Here is a 19544-nt window from a genome sequence, read left to right on the forward strand (position 1 = left end):
CACACACAGCTATGGGAGAAGTCCGTGATGACAAAGCCAATGAATAGAGCAATTCTCCTAGTCATGTGAGAACACTGTGTATTTGTGTGAAAACCAGGAAAACATGGCATCGAATATAAGTTTGAAGAGGAGACCATGTCACCAGAACTGTTAAGTCACAGTTCTTTGTAATTTTCTTCTTATTATTAAGTTGGCTTAGAAAAGCAGACGTTGTTGTTGTGGTCTTCATCTTAATCTTGTTATTTAATGCTCAAATTTTGTGAACTTTTCATGGTCCACAGTTTTTGATGTACAACCATCATGTCTTGCACAGACATTAGTCATATATGGGGAAAAGTGTGCTTTTGCTTTTGGACCAATCTGCTGTTTGGTTTTCGTAAAATGATCATTCAAATACAACTTTTTTTCCCATTGGATATGAAGAGTGAAATCTTTGGAACATTCAGAGTGTTTGCTGCAAGTCAGGTCACAATGCACATTTCTTACACCGACTCTGCCTGTAACATTAACAGCAGAAATCATGGATTTAAGTTGGCATTGAATTTAAGATAGCGGTGGATTTAGGATAACAATGGATTCAAGTTAGCAATGGATTTCAGATATCAATAGTTTTAAGGTACCAGTGGATTTAAGATAGCAGTGAACTTAAGGCAGCTGTGGATTTAAGGAAGCATTGGATTTAAAGGGGGACTCCATCGATTTGGCAAATTTCTAAAATTGTTTGGATGTATACAGTCATTCAGGGTGGTGTGAAATGCGCCTTTCTAAAGAAGAAATTGAGTCAGAATTATTCACCATTATAACACTAGGAACCAAATGTCTCTGTGTCTACACTACAAATATCACGGTTTTATTGGCTACACAAAATGACCAGTGAACTTATGTGGGTTCTGTAAATTTTTATATATCATGTTGGTAATGGTAATATACTGCAAAATTTAGAGAAAAAAATTTCTTTGGGTACTTCTTTTTTGCAATTTTCTTTCTTAACATTGCCCTGCATTTTGCAAATAATATGGATCTACAATATTTTGGAAACAGATCTCCTCTAGGTACTCTGCTTACCCTGCCATCTTCCAAAATAGGTAAGAAACAGTAAAAATAAATGAATAAATAAATACACTGTAAACAAAATCTGCTGCTGCTGTTAGCTATGCTGAACAATTGTAGCTACAGGACAGTAACAACAAAAGCATGTTGGGTTACGTGCACTGATCTCAGATGAGAATGCGGTTTTGAGAGGAAACGCGGAACTAACCCTGGAGTAAAACTTTATACTAAAAGTATGATTTAGGCCAAAACTTTATAACAAAGCGGTCACAAAAGTGTCTCTGGTATCAAGGCATGCATTCATATCCATCCATCCATCCATCCATCCATCCATCCATCATCTTCTGCTTCTCTGGGGCTTGGGGGCAGCATCCTAAGCAATGAGGCCCAGACCTCCCTTTCCCCAGCCACTTCCACTAGCTCCCTGGGTGGATTCCGAGGCGTTCCCAGGCCAGCTGGGCGATATAGTCACGCCAGCGTGTCCTGGGTCTTCCCCGCGGTCTCCTCCCAGGTGGACTTGCCTGTGACACCTCCCAAGGGAGGCGTCCAGGAGGCATCCTAACCAGAAGCCCGAACCACCTCAGCTGGCTCCTCTCGACATGGAGAAGCACCGGCTCTACTTTGAGTCCCTCCCGGATGACCGAACTTCTCACCCTATCTCTAAGGGAGAGTCCAGACACCCTGCGGAGGAAACTCATTTCGGCCGCTTGTATTCACGATCACGATCTCTGGGAACGTAGATCGACCAGTAAATCGAGAGCCTTGCCTTATGGCTCAGCTCTTTCTTTACCACAACAGACCGGTAAAGAGACCGCATCACTGCTGACCCAGCACCAATCCGCCTGTCAATCTCCCGCTCCCTTGTACCATCACTCGTGAACAAGACCCCGAGATACTTAAACTCCTCCACTTGAGGCAAGAGCTCATCCCTGACCCAGAGAGGGCTCTCCACCCTTTCCCGCCTGAGGACCATGGCCTCGGATTTGGAGGTACTGATCCTCATCCCGGCTGCTTCACACTCTGCTGCAAAACGATCCAGCGAAAGCTGAAGTTCACGGCCTAATGTCCCCAATAGGACCGCATCATCTGCAAACAGCAGTGATGTGACCTTGAGGTCACCAAACCGGACACCCTCTGTCCCCTGACTGCGCCTAGAAATTCTATCCATTAAAATTATGAATAGAATTGGTGACAAAGGGCAGCCCTGACAGAGTCCAACTCTCACTGGGAACGAGTCTGACTTACTGCCGGCCATGCGTTCCACGACCAGGGTGGAACCCGCACTGCTCCTCCTGAATCCGAGGTTCGACTATAAGCCAGACTCTCTTCTCCAGTACCCCTGCCCTGCATAGACCTTACCAGGGAGGCTGAGGAGTGTGATTCCCCTATAGTTGGAGCACACCCTCCGGTCCCCCTTTTTAAAAAGAGGCACCACCACCCCAGTCTGCCAATCCAGTGGCACCGCCCCCGATCTCCACGCAATGTTGAAAAGGCGTGTCAGCCGAGACAGCCTCCACAACATCCAGAGCCTTGAGGAACTCAGGACGGATCTCATCCAGCCCTGGAGCCCTGCTGCCAAGGAGCTTTTTAACTACCTTAGCGACTTCGGCCTCAGTAATGGACAAGCCTATTCCCGTGTCCCCAGACTCTGCCTCCTCACTGGAGACCGTGTCAGTGGGATTGAGAAAGTCCTCAAAATATTCCTTCCACCGCCCAATGACGTCTTCAGTTGAAGTCAGCAGCACACCATCTCCACTATATACAGTGCTAGTGGCACACTGCTTTCCCCTTCTGAGTCGCCTGACGGTTTGCCAGAATCTTTTCGGAGCTGACTTAGTCACTTTCCAAGGCCTCACCAGACTCCTCCCAAACCCGGGTTTTTGCCTTGGCAACGATTGAAGCCGCAGATCGCTTGGCCTGTCGATACCTGCCAGCTGCTTCTGGTGTCCCACAGGCCAACCATGCCTGGTAGGACTCCTTCTTCAACGTGACGGCATCTCTCACCTGGGGTGTCCACCACCGGGTTCGAGGATTACTGCCCTGACAGGCACCAACTACCTTGCGACCACAGCTACAGTCAGCCGCTTCAACAATGGAGAAGCAGAACGTGGCCCATTCTGAGTCAATGTCCCTCACCTCCCCCAATATCTGGTCAAAGTTCTGACGGAGGTGTGAGTTGAAGATCAATCTGACAGGTTCTTCTGCCAGTTGTTCCCAGCAAACCCTCACTATACGTTTGGGTTTGCCTGGTCTGACCGGCATCTTCCCCCACCACCTGATCCAACTCACCACCAGGTGGTGATCAGTTGACAGCTCAGCTCCTCTCTTTACCCGAGTGTCCAGTACACATGGCCGCAAGTCCGCTGACACGACTACAAAGTCAATCATTGAACTGCGGCCTAGGGTGTCCTGGTGCCATGTGCACTTATGGACATCCTTGTGTTCAAACATGGTGTTTGTTATGGACAAACTGTGGTTTGCAAAGTCCAAAAACTGAACACCACTCTGGTCCAGATCATAGAGGCCATTCCTCCCAATCACACTCCTCCAGGTCTCACTGTTGTTGCCCACGTGAGCGTTGAAGTCCCCCAGTAGGACAATCTAGTCTCCAGGAGGAGCAATTTCAAGCACCCTTCCCAAGGACTCTATGAAGGCTGGGTACTCTGAACTGCTGTTCGGTGCATAAGCACAGACAACAGTCAGGACCCGTTCCCCAACCCAAAGGTGTAGGGAAGCTACCCTCTCATCCACCGGAGAAAACCCCAACATACAGGCGCCGAGTCGAGGGGCTATGAGAGAGCCCACACCTGCCCACCACCTCTCACCATGGGTAACTCCAGAAAAGAATAAAATCCAGCCCCTCTCAAGGAGATTGGACCCAGAGCCCAAGCTGTGTGTTGAGGTGAGCCCGACTATAACTAGCTGGTATCTCTCAATCTCGCGCACCAACTCGGGCTCCTTCCCCATCAGACACTATGACACCATTTAAGGTGGAACAGGAAAATGCAATGAAGCAAGCAAATAGGAAGCAAACTTCAGCCTTATCTAAATTGTTCTGAATTTAGATTAAAAAATTGTTCTGAAACTGTTACCAGAATTAAAGCTAGAGGTAAAATGTGTTGATAGCAAATCACTGTTTCAAAATAAATAAATACTACCAGCATTAAAACTTCAAAGTTAGCTTCTAATTCTCCAGCTTCTTCTTCAGCTTTTCTTTCCGTCTTAAATAGTGCAGCACTTGCATTCTGCCATGTCAAAAATTTGGTGAATGTCTTATGTCACCAGCATTATTACTCTGTACTGAAGATATGCGCATGCTCGGTAGGGCTGCTGAATGGGAAGAACAGATAAATAGTTAGAACACTGGTACAGCGGCAAATGAACAAGATTGTCATGCACATTCTGAGGGAAACACTGAGTTTTATAGCAAGTTTAAAACTTGACAGTAAAATAGCAGGTCTGTTTATTGCAATGAAATTGCAATCACAATCCCAGGTTCTTACCGCTATAGTGCCTGTTTTGTTTAGATTACAAATGACACTTAGATATGGAGTGGTGTATCATATATTTTAAAAGATTGACCCTCAAAATAAATACATTTAAAGCAGTCTTCATTTGACTAAGAAAATGTGCTGTAACAGAAATTAGCAGAACTGAAAAATGCTGTTTTTGCAAGTGTTCACATTAAAAAGGAAGCATGTCTATTCTGTCAGATGGATAACTAAAAATGCTTCACTTAATATATATATTTATATTTGTTTTCATGAGTGATATTAAGACCACCTGTAATAATTAAACTAAATGTATGCTGCAGACCTTTTTAATACCACTCCTGAAGAGATATACTGTAGACAGTATGCTGTGTCCTACTTGTTTAAGGCTAAATTCTAATTATACTACTGAAATTTACTAAAACACTGCTTTTACCTGCCCTGTAATCAAAATTCTACGGAGTAGTGCCTAGCCTCTAACTTTATCTATGCAAAAGATGCACCTTTCTTACCTGTTTTATACTGCAAGTTGGTACAAAATACAACTCAGGCTACATTTTGACCTGGATAGTGTAGTGTGCTGGCAATAGTACCAAGCTGAAGCATACACGTAACATAAGAGGTGCAAGTTAACAAAAGAATGCAAGCTTAGGCAAAGAACAGAGTGAACAAAGTGAGTGGTATCAGTCCTCCCCTTCTGAGCCATCACAACATATCCATCTTATCCCTAGGGGATACTACAACTTTCAAAATCTCAGAATTGACAGTAATCGCTTCTTGTGACCAGCAATGTGCATCATCAAACACAGACAACACTCACACATTAGTCATTCACCAGAAGCAATCCAAAAACAAAATGCTTTGTTTTGAATTTTGAACTTTGAAGTTACAATAGCACGCTAAACTTGGAGGCTGAGTATCTTGCAGTTGTTGCTGCTAGACAGAAGAGAATTAGAACTCATCACCTGTCATCACCAGCATACAGGAATGAAGTCTTGAAGATTATTGAATTTTGGGGGCTTATGTTTGTAGAGTGAGGAGCTCCGTCATCCGGAAGGAGCTCAGAGTAGAGCCGCTGCTCCTCCGCATTGAGAGGAGCCAGCTGAGGTGGTTCGGGCATCTGATCCGGATGCCCCCTGGACGCCTCCCGGTGGGGGTGTTCCAGGCACGGCCTACCGGGACAAGACCCCGTGGTCGCCCTAGGACCTGCTGGAGGGATTATGTCTCCAAGTTGGCCTGGGAGCGGCTTGGGGTCCCCGGGAATGAGCTGGAGGAAGTTGCGGGGGACAGGGTCATCTGGGATTCTCTGCTCTCCCAACTGCTACCGCGACCCTGTTTGGACTAGCGGGCAACGATGATGGATGGATGTTTGTAGTTGGCCATGACCAATATGAAAGTTTTGCTACGGTGTCATTTTAAGGGCCTAAAAATGTAATGCTGTGTGAGCTGATTGTGTGTGTGTGTGTGTGTGTGTGTGTGTGTATGTATATATATATATATATATATATATATATATATATATATATATATATATATATATATATATATAAAAAATACTCTAGTAGTTTTATTCTTAAATAGTATAAATTTTATAGGCTTGGGGCTGGAGCTGTCCACAGTTCATCCTGTATTGCTGTTGATGCCTATACCAACAATGGACTGATAATTAGCAGCTTTTTTGGTATAGATTTTAATTCTATTTTTGCTGATTACTCCTAAAATCAATATTTATTGGCCAACTGACATCAGCCCTAGGCCTTAAAATTACACAAGTCTCGTCAATAAATGAATTATTAAAAATAGTCATAATCTTAAACCACCTACAGTGAGTACGGAAAGTATTCAGACCCTTTTAAAAGTTTCACTCTTTGTTTCATTGCAGCCATTTGCTAAAATCAAAAAAGTTAATTTTATTTTTCATTAATGTACACTCAGAACCCCATGTTGACTGAAAAAAAACAGAAATGTAGAATTTATTAAAAAAGACTGAAATATCACATGGTCATAAGTATTCAGACCCTTTGCTCAGTATTGAGTTGAAGCACCCTTTTGAGCTAGTACAGCCATGGGTCCTCTTGGGAATGAAGCAACAAGTTTTTCACACCTGGATTTGGGGATCCTTGGCTATTCTTCCTTGCAGATCCTCTCCAGTTCCGTCAGGTTGGATGGTGAACGTTGGTGGACAGCCATTTTCAGGTCTCTCCAGAGATGCTCAATTGGGTTTAGGTCAGGGCTCTGCCTGGGCCAGTCAAGAATGGTCACAGAGTTGTTCCGAAGCCACTCCTTTGTTATTTTAGCTGTGTGCTTAGGGTCATTGTCTTGTTGGAAGGTGAACCTTCGGCCCAGTCTGAGGTCCAGAGCACTCTGGAAGAGGTTTTCTTCCAGGCTATTTCTGTACTTGGCCGCATTCATCTTTACTTCAATTGCAACCAGTCGTCCTGTCCCTGCAGCTGATAAACATCCCCATGATCATCAGAACATGATTCTGCCACCACCATGTTTCACTGTTGGGATTGTATTGGGCAGGTGATGAGCAGTGCCTGGTTTTCTCCACACATACCGCTTAGAATTAACGCCAAAAAGTTAAATCTTCGTCTCATCAGACCAGAGAATATTATTTCTCATAGTCTGGGAGGAGAGGCTTCCGTTGAGCCACTCTGCCATAAAGCCCCAACTGGAGGGCTGCAGTGATAGTTGACTTTGTGGAACTTCCTCCCATCTCCTTACTGCATCTCTGGAGCTCAGCCAGAGTGATCTTTGGGTTCTTCTTTACCTCTCTCACCAAGGCTCTTCTCCCACGATTGCACAGTTTGGCTGGACGGCCAGGTCTAGGAAGAGTTCTGGTCGTCCCAAATTTTTTCCATTTAAGGATTATGGAGGCCACTGTGCTCTTAGGAACTTTGAGTGCTGGAGAAAACACCTTGGCCAGATCTGTGCCTTGCCACAATTCTGTCTCTGAGCTCCTTGGGCAGTTCCTTCGACCTCATGATTCTCATTTGCTCTGACATGCACTGTGAGCTGTGAGGTCTTATATAGACAGGTGTGTGCCTTTCCTAATCAAGTCCAATCAGTTTAATTAAACACAGCTGGACTCCAATGAAGGAGTAGAACATCTCAAGGAGGATCGAAATGGACAGCATGTGAGGTAAATATGAGTGTCACAGCAAAGGGTTTTAATACTTATGGCCATGTGATATTTCAGTTTTTCTTTTTTAATTGCAAAAATTTCTACATTTTTTTTTTTTTTGTCAAGATGGGGTGCGGAGTTTACATTAATGAGAAATAAAATGAGCAAATGGCTGCAATGAAACAAGGAGTGAAAAATTTAAAGGGGTCTGAATACTTTCCATATCCACTGTAAGCATGTAATTATTTAATCAGAAAAGAAAACAAGACCAGAGGGACATATAGCCTTGATGTGTTCTACCTTATTTGTGCATGTGCTAATTGCTGTGTTTTGGTGTTATGATGTTAATGTACTTTGTTTAGGGTCCCATGGTTTGGCTGTGGTGTGCTCTCTACCATGCCTCCCGCCATGACGGATCAGTTGGATGTGTGGTCAGATCCAGGGCTGGATGGAGACGACCAGGTAACTGTGGATTTCTTGTTGCCTACTGGAATCTACATTCAGATGGATGTTCCCCGAGAGAGCACCATCCAACAGATCAAACAGGTAGGTAGGCTTGTCATGTTGTTATTAGACAGCTCTAAATGTAGTGTAGAATTTATTTATTTTTACTTGCCAATTATTTTATTGCATTGTATTAATATTTTCGTCATATTTTCTCTATAAACTAATAGACTTTGTACTCAGAAGTTTGAAATAGTTTAGCAAATGAAAATACAAAAGAACAGAATTTGGTTGTGGAACAAAAATCTAAATTGGAATTAAATTGTCCTGTATTAAGAAGAAAAAAAATCTGAGTAAACCTTGAGAGGAATGGAGAATCCATCCTCCACTGGTCCACACAAAATAGTAAAATTACAAAAACAATGAGAGAAAATTATGATCAAACGATCAAGGGCTAGCCTAAGCATTTAACATGGTGGACAAGCAGTTGAGCTGAAATATATTATTGAAAAATGCTTAATGTTAGCTATGAAGGATCAGTAGTCTCTATGGCAGTGTTTCCCAACCCCGGTCCTGGAGGCCCACCGTTCCACACAAATTAGTGATTTCTCTGTTTTAGATATTTAGTTAAGAGATTGTTAATGAACTAATTATTTTGATATACTTTGTGTTTTGATATACTTTGTGTTGAGACCAAAGAAAACACTGACATGTTTGGAGAAGGGGCCTCCAGCACCATGTTCGAGAAACAAAGCTCTATAGCACATGCCGCAAATGGTAACCAGCAGGGTCAAAACATAATTTTGCGCTCTTATGTAGTTTCTGTTATAGCAAATAAAGCAAAGCAGAGATTTGTATTTAAACAAAAAAAAAGAGTACTAATAGGCTTGCCTCTTTGCCAAAAAAATGCAGTAAATCAGTAAATAATCAAACAGTTTGGAGACACACAGCTGAAAACTACAACTGAATGCCCATGACCTTTGGTTCCTCAGTCAGAACTGCATTAAAAGCTATTATGCCTCAGTGGTAGACCACAGGGACTTTAAAATATTCTGACAACATTGTTCGTCACGGTATCCACAGATGCGACTTAAGTTATGTGCACAGCAAAAGCTAAATGTCAGCAACATCCAGAAACACCTCCAACTTCTCTGGGCTCAAGCTCATCTAAAGTGATCTGAAGCACAGTGGAAATATTTATTGTGGTCTGAGGAGTCAGACTTACAAATTGTTTATATTAAAAGTCTACGCCAGGGGTGGCCAACCCGCAGCTCGTAAGCCGCATGTGGCTCTTTGCCTGCACATGTGCGGCTCTTCTGTTTACAATTTTTATATATATATATATATATATATATATATATATATATATATATATATATATATATATATATATATATGTGTATGTGTGTGTGTGTGTGTGTATATATATATATATATATATATATATATATATATATATATATATATATATATATATATATATATGTATATGTATATATATATGTATATTACACACTTTTTTTTTTTGGTTCCACACTTGTAGCATACGTTGTGTATTTGTCACTGCTTGAATATTTTCTGTGCTGGAAGAAGCCAAAGTCTGTTGCCTCTATGATATGCTGTACCCCTGTCCCTCCCCCTGCAAGGATAATGTCGCAGCAGAAACACGTACTGAGCCAGGCTATTAGCTATCCAGCCACCGACACATGGCAGCATCAGGGAAATGTAAAGCCAAACGAAAATATGAAGATGAACACACAACCTTCTTACCAGAGTGGGAGGATTTGTATTTTTTTATTGAGCAGAAAGGGAAGCTGTTTTGTTTGATATGCCAAACATCGTTATCCAGTTTTAAAGCTTCCAATCTTCAGCGCCACTTTACTTCACTGCACGCCAACGTGGACCAGGAGTTTCCCAAAGGTACCGAACTGCACAAGCAGAACACTTTGAAACACCAGTCAGACGAACACACTCAGTTGTTTCAGAAGTTAACAAAACGGTCAGAAATTGTCACGCTTGCATCCTATCAACTGGCATGGAAAATCACTCGTGCTAAAAAGCCATACAGTGAGGGGGAATTTGTGAAAAGTTGTCTCAGTGACGCAGTTTCAATCTTATCTCCAGAAAACGAACATTTGAAACGAATGGTATCAGAGCTCCAGTTGTCCTGACATACAGTTGAACACAGAATATCAGACATTAACAGTGCAATTGAGACACAGTTATACTCTGATCTTGAGAAATTAACTTTTGAACTCTTGAATCAAGTGAAGTTGTTCCTGGAAGAAAAAAACACAGACTATCCTGGGCTTTCTGATCACCAGTGTATTTTAGACTGAACCTTCATCTCCAGGGGAAATTAAAGATGCTACCTGATCTAGTGCAGTCAGTATACATTTGTTAACAAACTCAAGCTGTTTAAAACTCATCCTAAAAAGGGCAAACATATTTTCAGTCTGTGTCAAATGCAAGTGCCCAAGTAGCTAAGGTCCTAAAAGGGAGAACTGCACACTATGCAACACTTCTTGAAAGTCTGCAACAGAACTTTGAGGACAGATTCCATGATCTGCAGCTAAAAAGGCCACAAATTACATTCATTTTTAACCCTTTTGCTACTGATTCAGAATGTTTGAAACCCCCATTGGTGACAGATGAAGCTACATCTCAAATGGAGATGATTGAACTTTTTGAAGATGGCAGGTCTCAGGTCTGTTCTGAGTGAGGGAACCCTGGAATTTTGGAAAATCATGCCTGTGGAGAAGTATCCCAATGTAAAACAAACTGCACTGAAGCTCCTGTCAATGTTCGGCTCAACGTATATTTGTGAATCAGTATTTTCCACCCTGAAACATGTGAAATCAAAGCATCGCTCTGTTCTTACTGGTACACATGTGAAAGAACTGCTTTGAGTAGCAACAACTGAATACAAGCCAGATTTGAAACGGATTGTGGAAAAGAAAGAATGCCAGAAGTCCCACTAAACTCATCTACATGACAGGAAGAAAAATGGGTTTAAAAAATATAAATGTTTGTGTAAGTATAGCCTGTGTCTCCTAGTAGTAATGAGCATTTTTTTCTGGCTCTTGGTGTCTGAAAGGTTGGCCACCCCTGGTTTACATCTTGTTCTCTGGGCCATATTGTTACCAGAGTAAATGGCGGTCATGGTGTGGGTCAGGGTTTGGATAGCTACTGAAAAATTTGTAGGTAGCTACTTTGATAGCTAGTTTTCCAAAATGTGTAGCCACCTACAATTTAGCTACTTTTCCAGAAAAAGTAGTGCACTACTTTTTAGCTACTTTCAAAGTGCGATTTTCAGAATGTTTGTATCTCCACCTGACGCACCAAACAAGCCCACCAAGACACTGCATTTAATCATGTGCTAGAAAGAAACATACAATTGAAAAGCTGCAAATATACAAAAGGATCACTAAAAAGTAAGTTAAAGTGTAACCAACAATCAAACTTGCATTACCAAATCAGTGACCCTGGGTCTGTTAAGGTGAGAATCAGTCCTGCGCAGCTGAATAATCTTTCCATTGCTGCAGAGCTGTTGCGGCTCTAGAGCAGAATTAGATTTTAAGTAAAATAATACAATCCTCCTTTGCTGTAAAATCGTTATAACATAGTTTTAAAAGTGTTTTCAAAATAAATGAACTTAAACGCTGGAGTTAATGCATGACTGCTAATTCATCAACCTTTATTGCTGAAGATTGATTTGTAAACTGCTGGTCACACAGCAATGCAGATAACGAAATGGCAAAGAAAAAGATTTAAAATCTACAACAACTCGCAAAGCTGTGGTCAGATTCTCATTCTTCTGCTTCTTGTTCAAATTGTCCCATTCAACCTTGGCACAGCAGTACATTCAGGCCCTCAGGCACCATTTAAGGTGGAACGGGACTATTTGAATAAAATGCAGGAGAATGAGAAGTGACTTCAGCCTCATAAAAAGTCAAATATTTTTTTTTTTACAAGAAACTCTTTTACAGAAACATTTCCTGAATTATGTGCATAAAGCTTAAAGCAGAGCAAAGCAAGTCTGCATTTTCATTTATATAATATTTTTAGCCTGTACCAGGACATTAGCACAGACTTATTGACAGCCGAAATGGTTAAACGGGCATAAATGTTGTGGCTCTAAAGGTGGTTTCCTTTTTGTTGAAACGACAGAACGGCTCTTCTTAACATTTTAGTTATGACCCCTGAGTTAAGCCTGCTAGTAAGGAGTAATCAGTGCCATTTGCACATGACCATCACATGACCATTTGCTCGAACTGTCAGGATTGCACAATCGCCACTAGCTTGCATTGAATGGCACAGAGTTCTGCGTTCAACTCTTTCTTTTCCTCTTGGTGTTTGCAGTGACATTTGTTTCTAGCAGTATCTGAGCTCAGGACTGTCTTTTCTCTAAGCTATTGGTAACTAGCAAAGATACTTTCTCTAGATTGACAAAGCACTTCTTGTAAGTCGCTCTGGATAAGAGCGTCTGCTAAATGCTGTAAATGTAAATGTAAGCTCAGGTAACGACTACGTCCTGTGGCTCACATTCTGCACAGATTGCCTTAACCCTGTAGCGACATTGTAGCGAAAAATTTGTAAGTGCTACAGCTATTAGCTACGTTTAATAAATCTGTAATGGCATTTCATAAAGCTACAGCTATTAGCTATGTTTAATAAATCTGTAATGGCATTTCATAAAGCTACAGCTATTAGCTACAAACAATTGTGTGCTACTTGGCTACTCCCCCATTCCCGGTATTGGTCAATATTATTTGCCCATGGCATGGGTAAATTACACATCTCTAAAAGATCAATTAATGCTGAAAGATGCCTTCCATAATGTTTGGGACAGACTTTCAGTCAGTTTGCATGTTGTTAAAGTGTATATTCTCATTTTAGCTTGTCCGTGTAGAAATTAGTTTTATACGTAGCCCCCCACATGTCAAGGTCCCATAATGTTTGGGATATAGGGCTTCACAGGTCTTTGTGATTTACTCAGACAAGTTTATTTGCTTAATTATTGCAGTCATAAAACAGCTTTCAGCATCTAGTCCTGGTTCTGTTTTTTTTTTTTTTGGTCATATTTAGATTAGATTATTATTCTGCTTTTGCTGTTTATAAATATAAGGAGCAAACCTTAGGCTTACCAAAATCATCTGTTTGGAACGTGTGTGTGTGTGTGTGTGTGTGTGTGTGTGTGTGTGTGTGTATATGTGTGTGTGTATATACGTTTGTATACAAATATTATGCATATGATGTGTATATGCACTCAATGTTCACTGAGCAAGGCGTAATGTTATCATGAAATCTAATAGTTTCTGGGCTTCAAGTTTGCTTTTTGAACTACAGCTATTCTATCTGTGATGTCAATGAGCGCCGATCACTCTAAACAAATTTGTATTAGCTAAACAAGATACAGTTTCCAAAGCACATATTGCCTTCTTTTAAAGCACATTTTTGCCACGTTTCTCTACACTTTTATATAAGCTACTTCTTAAAGAAGGGTTCTAGAAAGAACCCTTAAATGTTTAAACCTTAAAAAAGCATTAAAAAAAACATTAAACATTTAAAAAGGTTCTGCACACTAATCTCTTTTTTCTAAACATGGATCTTTAATGAACGAAAAATGGTTCTTTAATGGCTCAAAAGCCTTTGGTAATTTTTTTATTTTTTTTTATTTATTTTTATTATGAGTGCACTGGACATTTGTGCTGTTTATTTTTTTATATTTGTTTTGAGTAGTCAGAAGTGAATATTAATGTTTGTGTTTTTACAGCTAATGAATTCTTATGTTCTTTAGCCAGTGTTTACAGTATTGTGTTTGTGTGTTGTGCAGATGTTATGGAAGCAGGCACAGGCATACCCCCTCTTCTCCCTTCTAGGGGAGATAGATAGTCACATCTTTGAGTGTGTGAACCAGGCTGCAGTGCATGAGGAACTGGAGGACGAGAGCAGGCGGCTATGTGATGTTCGGCCATTTCTACCTGTCCTTAAACTCATTACTCGTAACTGTGGTCGTGCTGAACGGCTGCTTGACTCCAAGATTGGGGTGCTCATTGGAAAAGGTAATGCACACTGAAAACTGTGCATGTGGGCGTGTACACACACACACACACACACACACACACACACACACACACACACACACACACACTATATATGCGTGTATACTATGTGAAGCCACTAATTTGCCAAACCAAGCGTTGGATGATAACTACAAATAATGAGGTTGCATGAGGATAGGTTTGTGAGTAGGAATCAAACATTAAAAATTGCAACTCATTTTATTACTGTTTTTGTATTTATTCTAATATTAATGTTCTTCCAATCGAAAGAGTACTGAGTGCTCAAATAAATTATATTTTTCACTAACTGGCCACTTTATTAAGTAGCTTAATCATCCTCCTTGTATTTGTGACAAAGGAACACTTTGTAGTTCTTTAATTACAGACTGTATTCCGTCTCTTTATCAGCATGCTTTGTTTTACAATCTTCAATGGTCAAGACTACAGAGCAGGTATTATGTGGGTGGTGAATAATTTTTAACACTGCAGCAACACTGATGTGGTGGCATATTACGGTGTGTTTTGCTATGAGTGGATCAGACACATCAGTGCTGCTGTGAAGCATGTCCTGTCTGAGGTAGTCATTGTTAAGGTAAGTGACCTTAAGACGCATTAAAAGCACACACTCTCTCAAACTAATGAGATCTAGACAGTTCCCTTTAATTGAGTGGATCAAATTGATTTTTAACGCTTTTAGATGTCATTCAGTTGTCCTTCTGTAAAAATGATTCCAGTGGGCGTATCAGTGTGTTCAGATAGGACTTCATCTTTTTGTGGTATAATTTTGACTGAAGGAAACAAACACAAGGATTCCAATAGAAGTGCACAAACCTAAATGTATATTTTAAATATTAATATGCAAATGTCTTATTGGTTTCTCAATTGTTTGTCCCTAAAGCCAGGTTTGGTTTTATATGGGATTTGTTTTGTAGGTGTGTACATACTAGCACACAACATTTTCAACAATGGTTACGTATACATCTTTTGTAAGGGTTCATACACTCATATCTGTAGTGGGCTAGAAATGTTAGTGTACAGTACATCTGCTGTATTACATCTATGAGGACCCAAATGATCGATTAAAACACAGTACAGTTTTCATGTCATTAGGATTTACAAAATATGCAAAAGGTTTTCTGCTATGTTTGCATTTGAAAGCATGGTCTTTTTGAGCCTCAAAAATTGTGGCCAGGAGTAAAAAGCAAACTCTTTCAGATGAGTCATTATGAAAAACCTAAAAGAAATCACGTGTGAGAGGACACTTTACATTAGTGGACAATGAGAGAAATTCTCAGTGCACAACAGGTTTGCTGAGCCATATTAAATATTTAAGTATAGCAGTACTTATCAGAGAACCATCAGTCCAAACCTAACTTCCTGACTCGGCTCCACAACCAACTTGGACATGATTTTAGCTCCTTTTTCTACACTTTTTGAATACTGTTTTACAGCAGGTTTAAAATTTAACAGCAAAAAACGTTAACAAGCGCAATCATAAGTTTTCTCTGTTAATATCAGAGTAAAGTAGACTTCACACACCACCACCACACCAACAAGATCATAAATTTTTTAATTAATTATTTTCTTCATTTTTTTTTTAGTTATTTTAAATATAGTTTAGGACACAACGGAAAGAGAGAGTATGTGGTTTAACTGGATCTCTGTAAAGTCTAGCACAGTTGGTGTGAACTGAAACAATGATTAAATAAGCATGGACCTGTCCAAGGTGTATCCAGCCTTCCACCCATTGACCACTGGCTCTAGCATCCCCCGCAACCCAGAAGGCTAAGCGGTTTACAAAGTGTGTGTGCATGTGTGTGGTTATGGTAGTATAAGTGTAAACTATATTATTTCACAAACAAATACATTCCCTTTTCTTGCATTCAGTTTTAATATTGCAGATTTTAGTATGACTTAAAGCTTTAAAGGAAAATTTTGTGAATACTCATACTGAATGATTTGTTTTAAAAAAAAATTGATGAGCACAAAATAAAATTAATAAATTATAAAACAAATTGATCATAAAATGAAAATAGCTACAAAGTGTAATGTGTTTATTTGTATTTTGTAGATTTATATATTGCCTTTTTTTGTAAAATGGAAAGTTAAATTGTGTTGTAGCAAAGTTCAAAAGTTTTGACTGGTTTTCTAGTATTGACCTGACGTTTTGTGTTGTCATTGTAACATTTGTTTAATAATCTTGTATTTTTTTATGTTTAAAGGTTCATTACTATAAGGCTTTAATTAATTTCAGGATTACATGAGCTGGATGCTCTGCAGGACCAGGAAGTAAAGGATTTTCGGATCAAGATGCAACGAATCAGTGAAGAGAAAATGCAGCGTGTGCAGACCATGTCATGGGGGGAATGGCTTCACAGCTGCTTTCCTCCACAAATTGAGGCCGGGCCATTTGAAGATGACCGGAATGAGGGTGACATCAAAATTACTATGCACTACAACCAGTCACAGGTACAAACATGCATTTTACGACTTACAAGTGTTGTGGAATAATCAGTATTTACAAATATTCTCATCCACCCTGCCCTCCACAGGACACTGCAAGTCTAAAAGTGTCGTTGAGCTGTACTGTAGCAGAGCTCATGGAGCAGGCACTCCGAAAATGGCTGACCACTCATAGCTCGGAGGAAAACAAAGGTTACCTTGGTGACTATGTCCTGAGAATCAGTGGCAAGCTGGATTTCTTGTTTGGAGAGCACACGCTTATTCACTACAAAGTAAGAATTAAAAACTAGGGTATTGTGTTATTTGAAAATTCTAAACATACGAGAAAATTATGTACGTTACAAAATATTTAAGTCCTGTAAGTGATGTAAAATGTTTTATGAATGCCTGAAAAACTGTTTTATATCCGCACATAATGTAGGACATAAAATCAATACTACACGTCTTGCACCTTAAGGAGTGCAAGGGTCCTTTATATAAGAGTACAGCTGAAGTGATATATAGATGCTTATGCAGTGGCATGAGGACAACTGTCTGATGTCAGAGAAATTTGTTGGAAGCTATGGTATGTGCTGAAGGTACTGACAATGTTTTTTGCAGAATGTTCCTGCTGAGGAACTTTAATGAAAATGCTATTCTAGTACTTATCACTGTCATTTTGTGTACATATTCTGATATGGGGAATATAAAGTTGGATGCAAGACTAAGGAGCACAAAGTAAGCCTAAGTATGAGCGAGAGAGTTTAGGCAATTCTTTTGAAAATAATAATGCTAAAGATGGATCATTCCTCATTAGAAATGTCATAGATTTGATGCATGCTCAAGGGTCAGCTGAATGAGACAGTAAACCACACGAGTGGTGGTTTGACTTCTTGATTAGGACAAGACTTTAGGAAATTGACCTGAACTTAAAGTAGATTTGTACTAATTCTGCAGTACATGAATTACTGAAATTTTAGGTGTGTGCTATTATTATATTGCCTAACCATGTAGAGTGTTTTGTGGGTGTCTTTGAAAAATGAAAGACTGCTTGACAGTTTACAAGATTTAAGTGGGTTTGAGGTAACAAACCATTTAAGGTAGCCATAGATTTAAGGAGACAGTGGATTTAAGGTAGCATGAAATTTAAGGTAGCAATGGATTTAAGGTTTGAGTGGATTTGATGAGGTTTTAAGGTATTAGTGAATTTGAGAGACCAGTGGATTTAAGGTGGCAATAAATTTAAGGTTTCATTAAATTTAAGGTGGCCGTTGATTTATGCTGCCATTGGATTTAGGGTAGCAAGGGATTTAAGGAAGCAGTAGATTTAAATAGCGTTTAAGTGGATTTACCAATGCTTTGGATATCAGTAAATTTAAGGCGGCAGTTTATTTTAGGAATAAGTGAATTTAAGGAGGCAGTGAATTTATGATTGCAGTGGTCATAAAAGTTACCGGTGGATTTAAGGATTTAATAAATTCATTAAGGATTTAATTAATTTAAGATGGCAGTAGATTTCAGGTATCTGTAAATCTGAGCTGGCGGTGGAAGATGCAAGCAGTATTAATAGTGAAAGTAATGGATTTATGGAGGCAGTAAACTTAATAAGGCAGTGAACTTAAAGCAACTATTGAGGAGTGGATTTAAGGTAGAAATTAATGTGGCAGATTTGAGGAGACAGTGGCTTTAAACTAGGAGAGATTTTAAGCAGTTATTTGATTTAAGGAAGCAATGGATTTACTATAGCAGTGGATTTAAGGTAGCAGAGGGTTTAAGGTTGGCAATTGATTTAAGCTAGCAGGAGATTTAACGTGGCAGGGAATTTAAGAGAGTAGAGTTTTTAACATAGCAGTTCATTCAACATACTAGTGGATTTAAGGAGACATTTGATTAAAGCTAGTAATGGATTTAAGGTAGCAATTAATTTAGGACAACTGGAGATTTAAGGTGTCAGTAAATTTAAGACAAATTAATTTTGAATTTATGATACCAGTACATTTAAGGTGGCATTGTGTTTTAAGGTAGTTCGAGATTTAGGTTGATAGTGGATGTTTAAAAGCAATTAATTTAAATTGCCAGTGGATTTAAGGTAGAAATAGATTTACTGTGGTGAAAGATTTGAGCTAGCAGTGCATTTAAGAAATCATTGGATTTAAAGTAGCAATAATTTAAGGTAGCAGTAAATTTAAGGACACTGTTAATTTAAGCTACCATTGTTTTTAATAGCAGAGTAACCTAGCAACACTTTAGCAACAACTTGGTACAGCTACCCAGCAACACCTTACCAAGTACCTCGTATACCATAGCAACCACCTAGCAACAGCATCTAAGCAACAATCCGTCTTCCACCATTTTAATGTTTTTAACTTAATTAGCTAGCTTTTTAAGGCCAACTTAGTTTGTTCACAAACTTTATCTTTTTTTTTTAGTTAAAATTGCTGTTTACAAATATTACAAATATGAAAGGGCTGCATACGGTCATGTCAAAACTGTACAATCATCTGCGCTTAAGGCAGGAATTGTGGATCGCTTGAAGGGTCAAACTAGGAAAATGCACCACTAATTTGTATTTTAGATTTTAATTTTATACACCAATAATTTAAAGCCGAATACTCCGTTATAATTGTCAGTTCTTAATTATTGCACTTCTTAAACTCAAACAAAAATATAATAATGGTAATAATAATAGTAGTAGTAGTAGTAATAATAATAAAAATATTAATATGTTGCAGCCCTGGGGTGAGAGCATCCCAAAACACATACCACTTTTGGTTTCTGTTTATCTTCTTGGTTTTTTATTTTCATTAGTTCTCTTCAAAAGTTGGTTTTGTTCATGTTTGAATCCTGGTAATGCAGCAATTAAAAAATATTCAATATTGATCAGAGCCTAGTTTTAAAGTAATATCTCTGTATTTTCCAACCTAT

The 19544-nt window shown here is 39.6% G+C and overlaps 1 protein-coding gene across 6 annotated transcripts in view; it reads left to right on the plus strand.

Annotated features, from left to right (window-relative positions):
• The window catches only part of pik3cb (phosphatidylinositol-4,5-bisphosphate 3-kinase, catalytic subunit beta), a 134005-nt gene that overhangs the window by 56506 nt on the left and 57955 nt on the right, over window positions 1-19544 (plus strand). For 3 of the 6 annotated variants that reach the window (XM_037530841.1, XM_037530844.1, XM_037530846.1), the window contains exons 1-5: window positions 41-149; window positions 8031-8214; window positions 13949-14177; window positions 16432-16646; window positions 16730-16912. In XM_037530841.1, the coding sequence (XP_037386738.1) occupies window positions 136-149; window positions 8031-8214; window positions 13949-14177; window positions 16432-16646; window positions 16730-16912 (825 nt within the window). In that variant the 5' untranslated portion in view covers window positions 41-135. Of the gene's footprint in view, window positions 1-39; window positions 150-8030; window positions 8215-13948; window positions 14178-16431; window positions 16647-16729; window positions 16913-19544 lie in introns of those variants that run through there. The other 3 variants (XM_037530843.1, XM_037530842.1, XM_037530845.1) reach the window with 3 other exon arrangements.

The sequence above is a fragment of the Pygocentrus nattereri genome, chromosome 19 (genome assembly GCF_015220715.1).
Source record: "Pygocentrus nattereri isolate fPygNat1 chromosome 19, fPygNat1.pri, whole genome shotgun sequence".
NCBI lineage: Eukaryota > Metazoa > Chordata > Actinopteri > Characiformes > Serrasalmidae > Pygocentrus > Pygocentrus nattereri.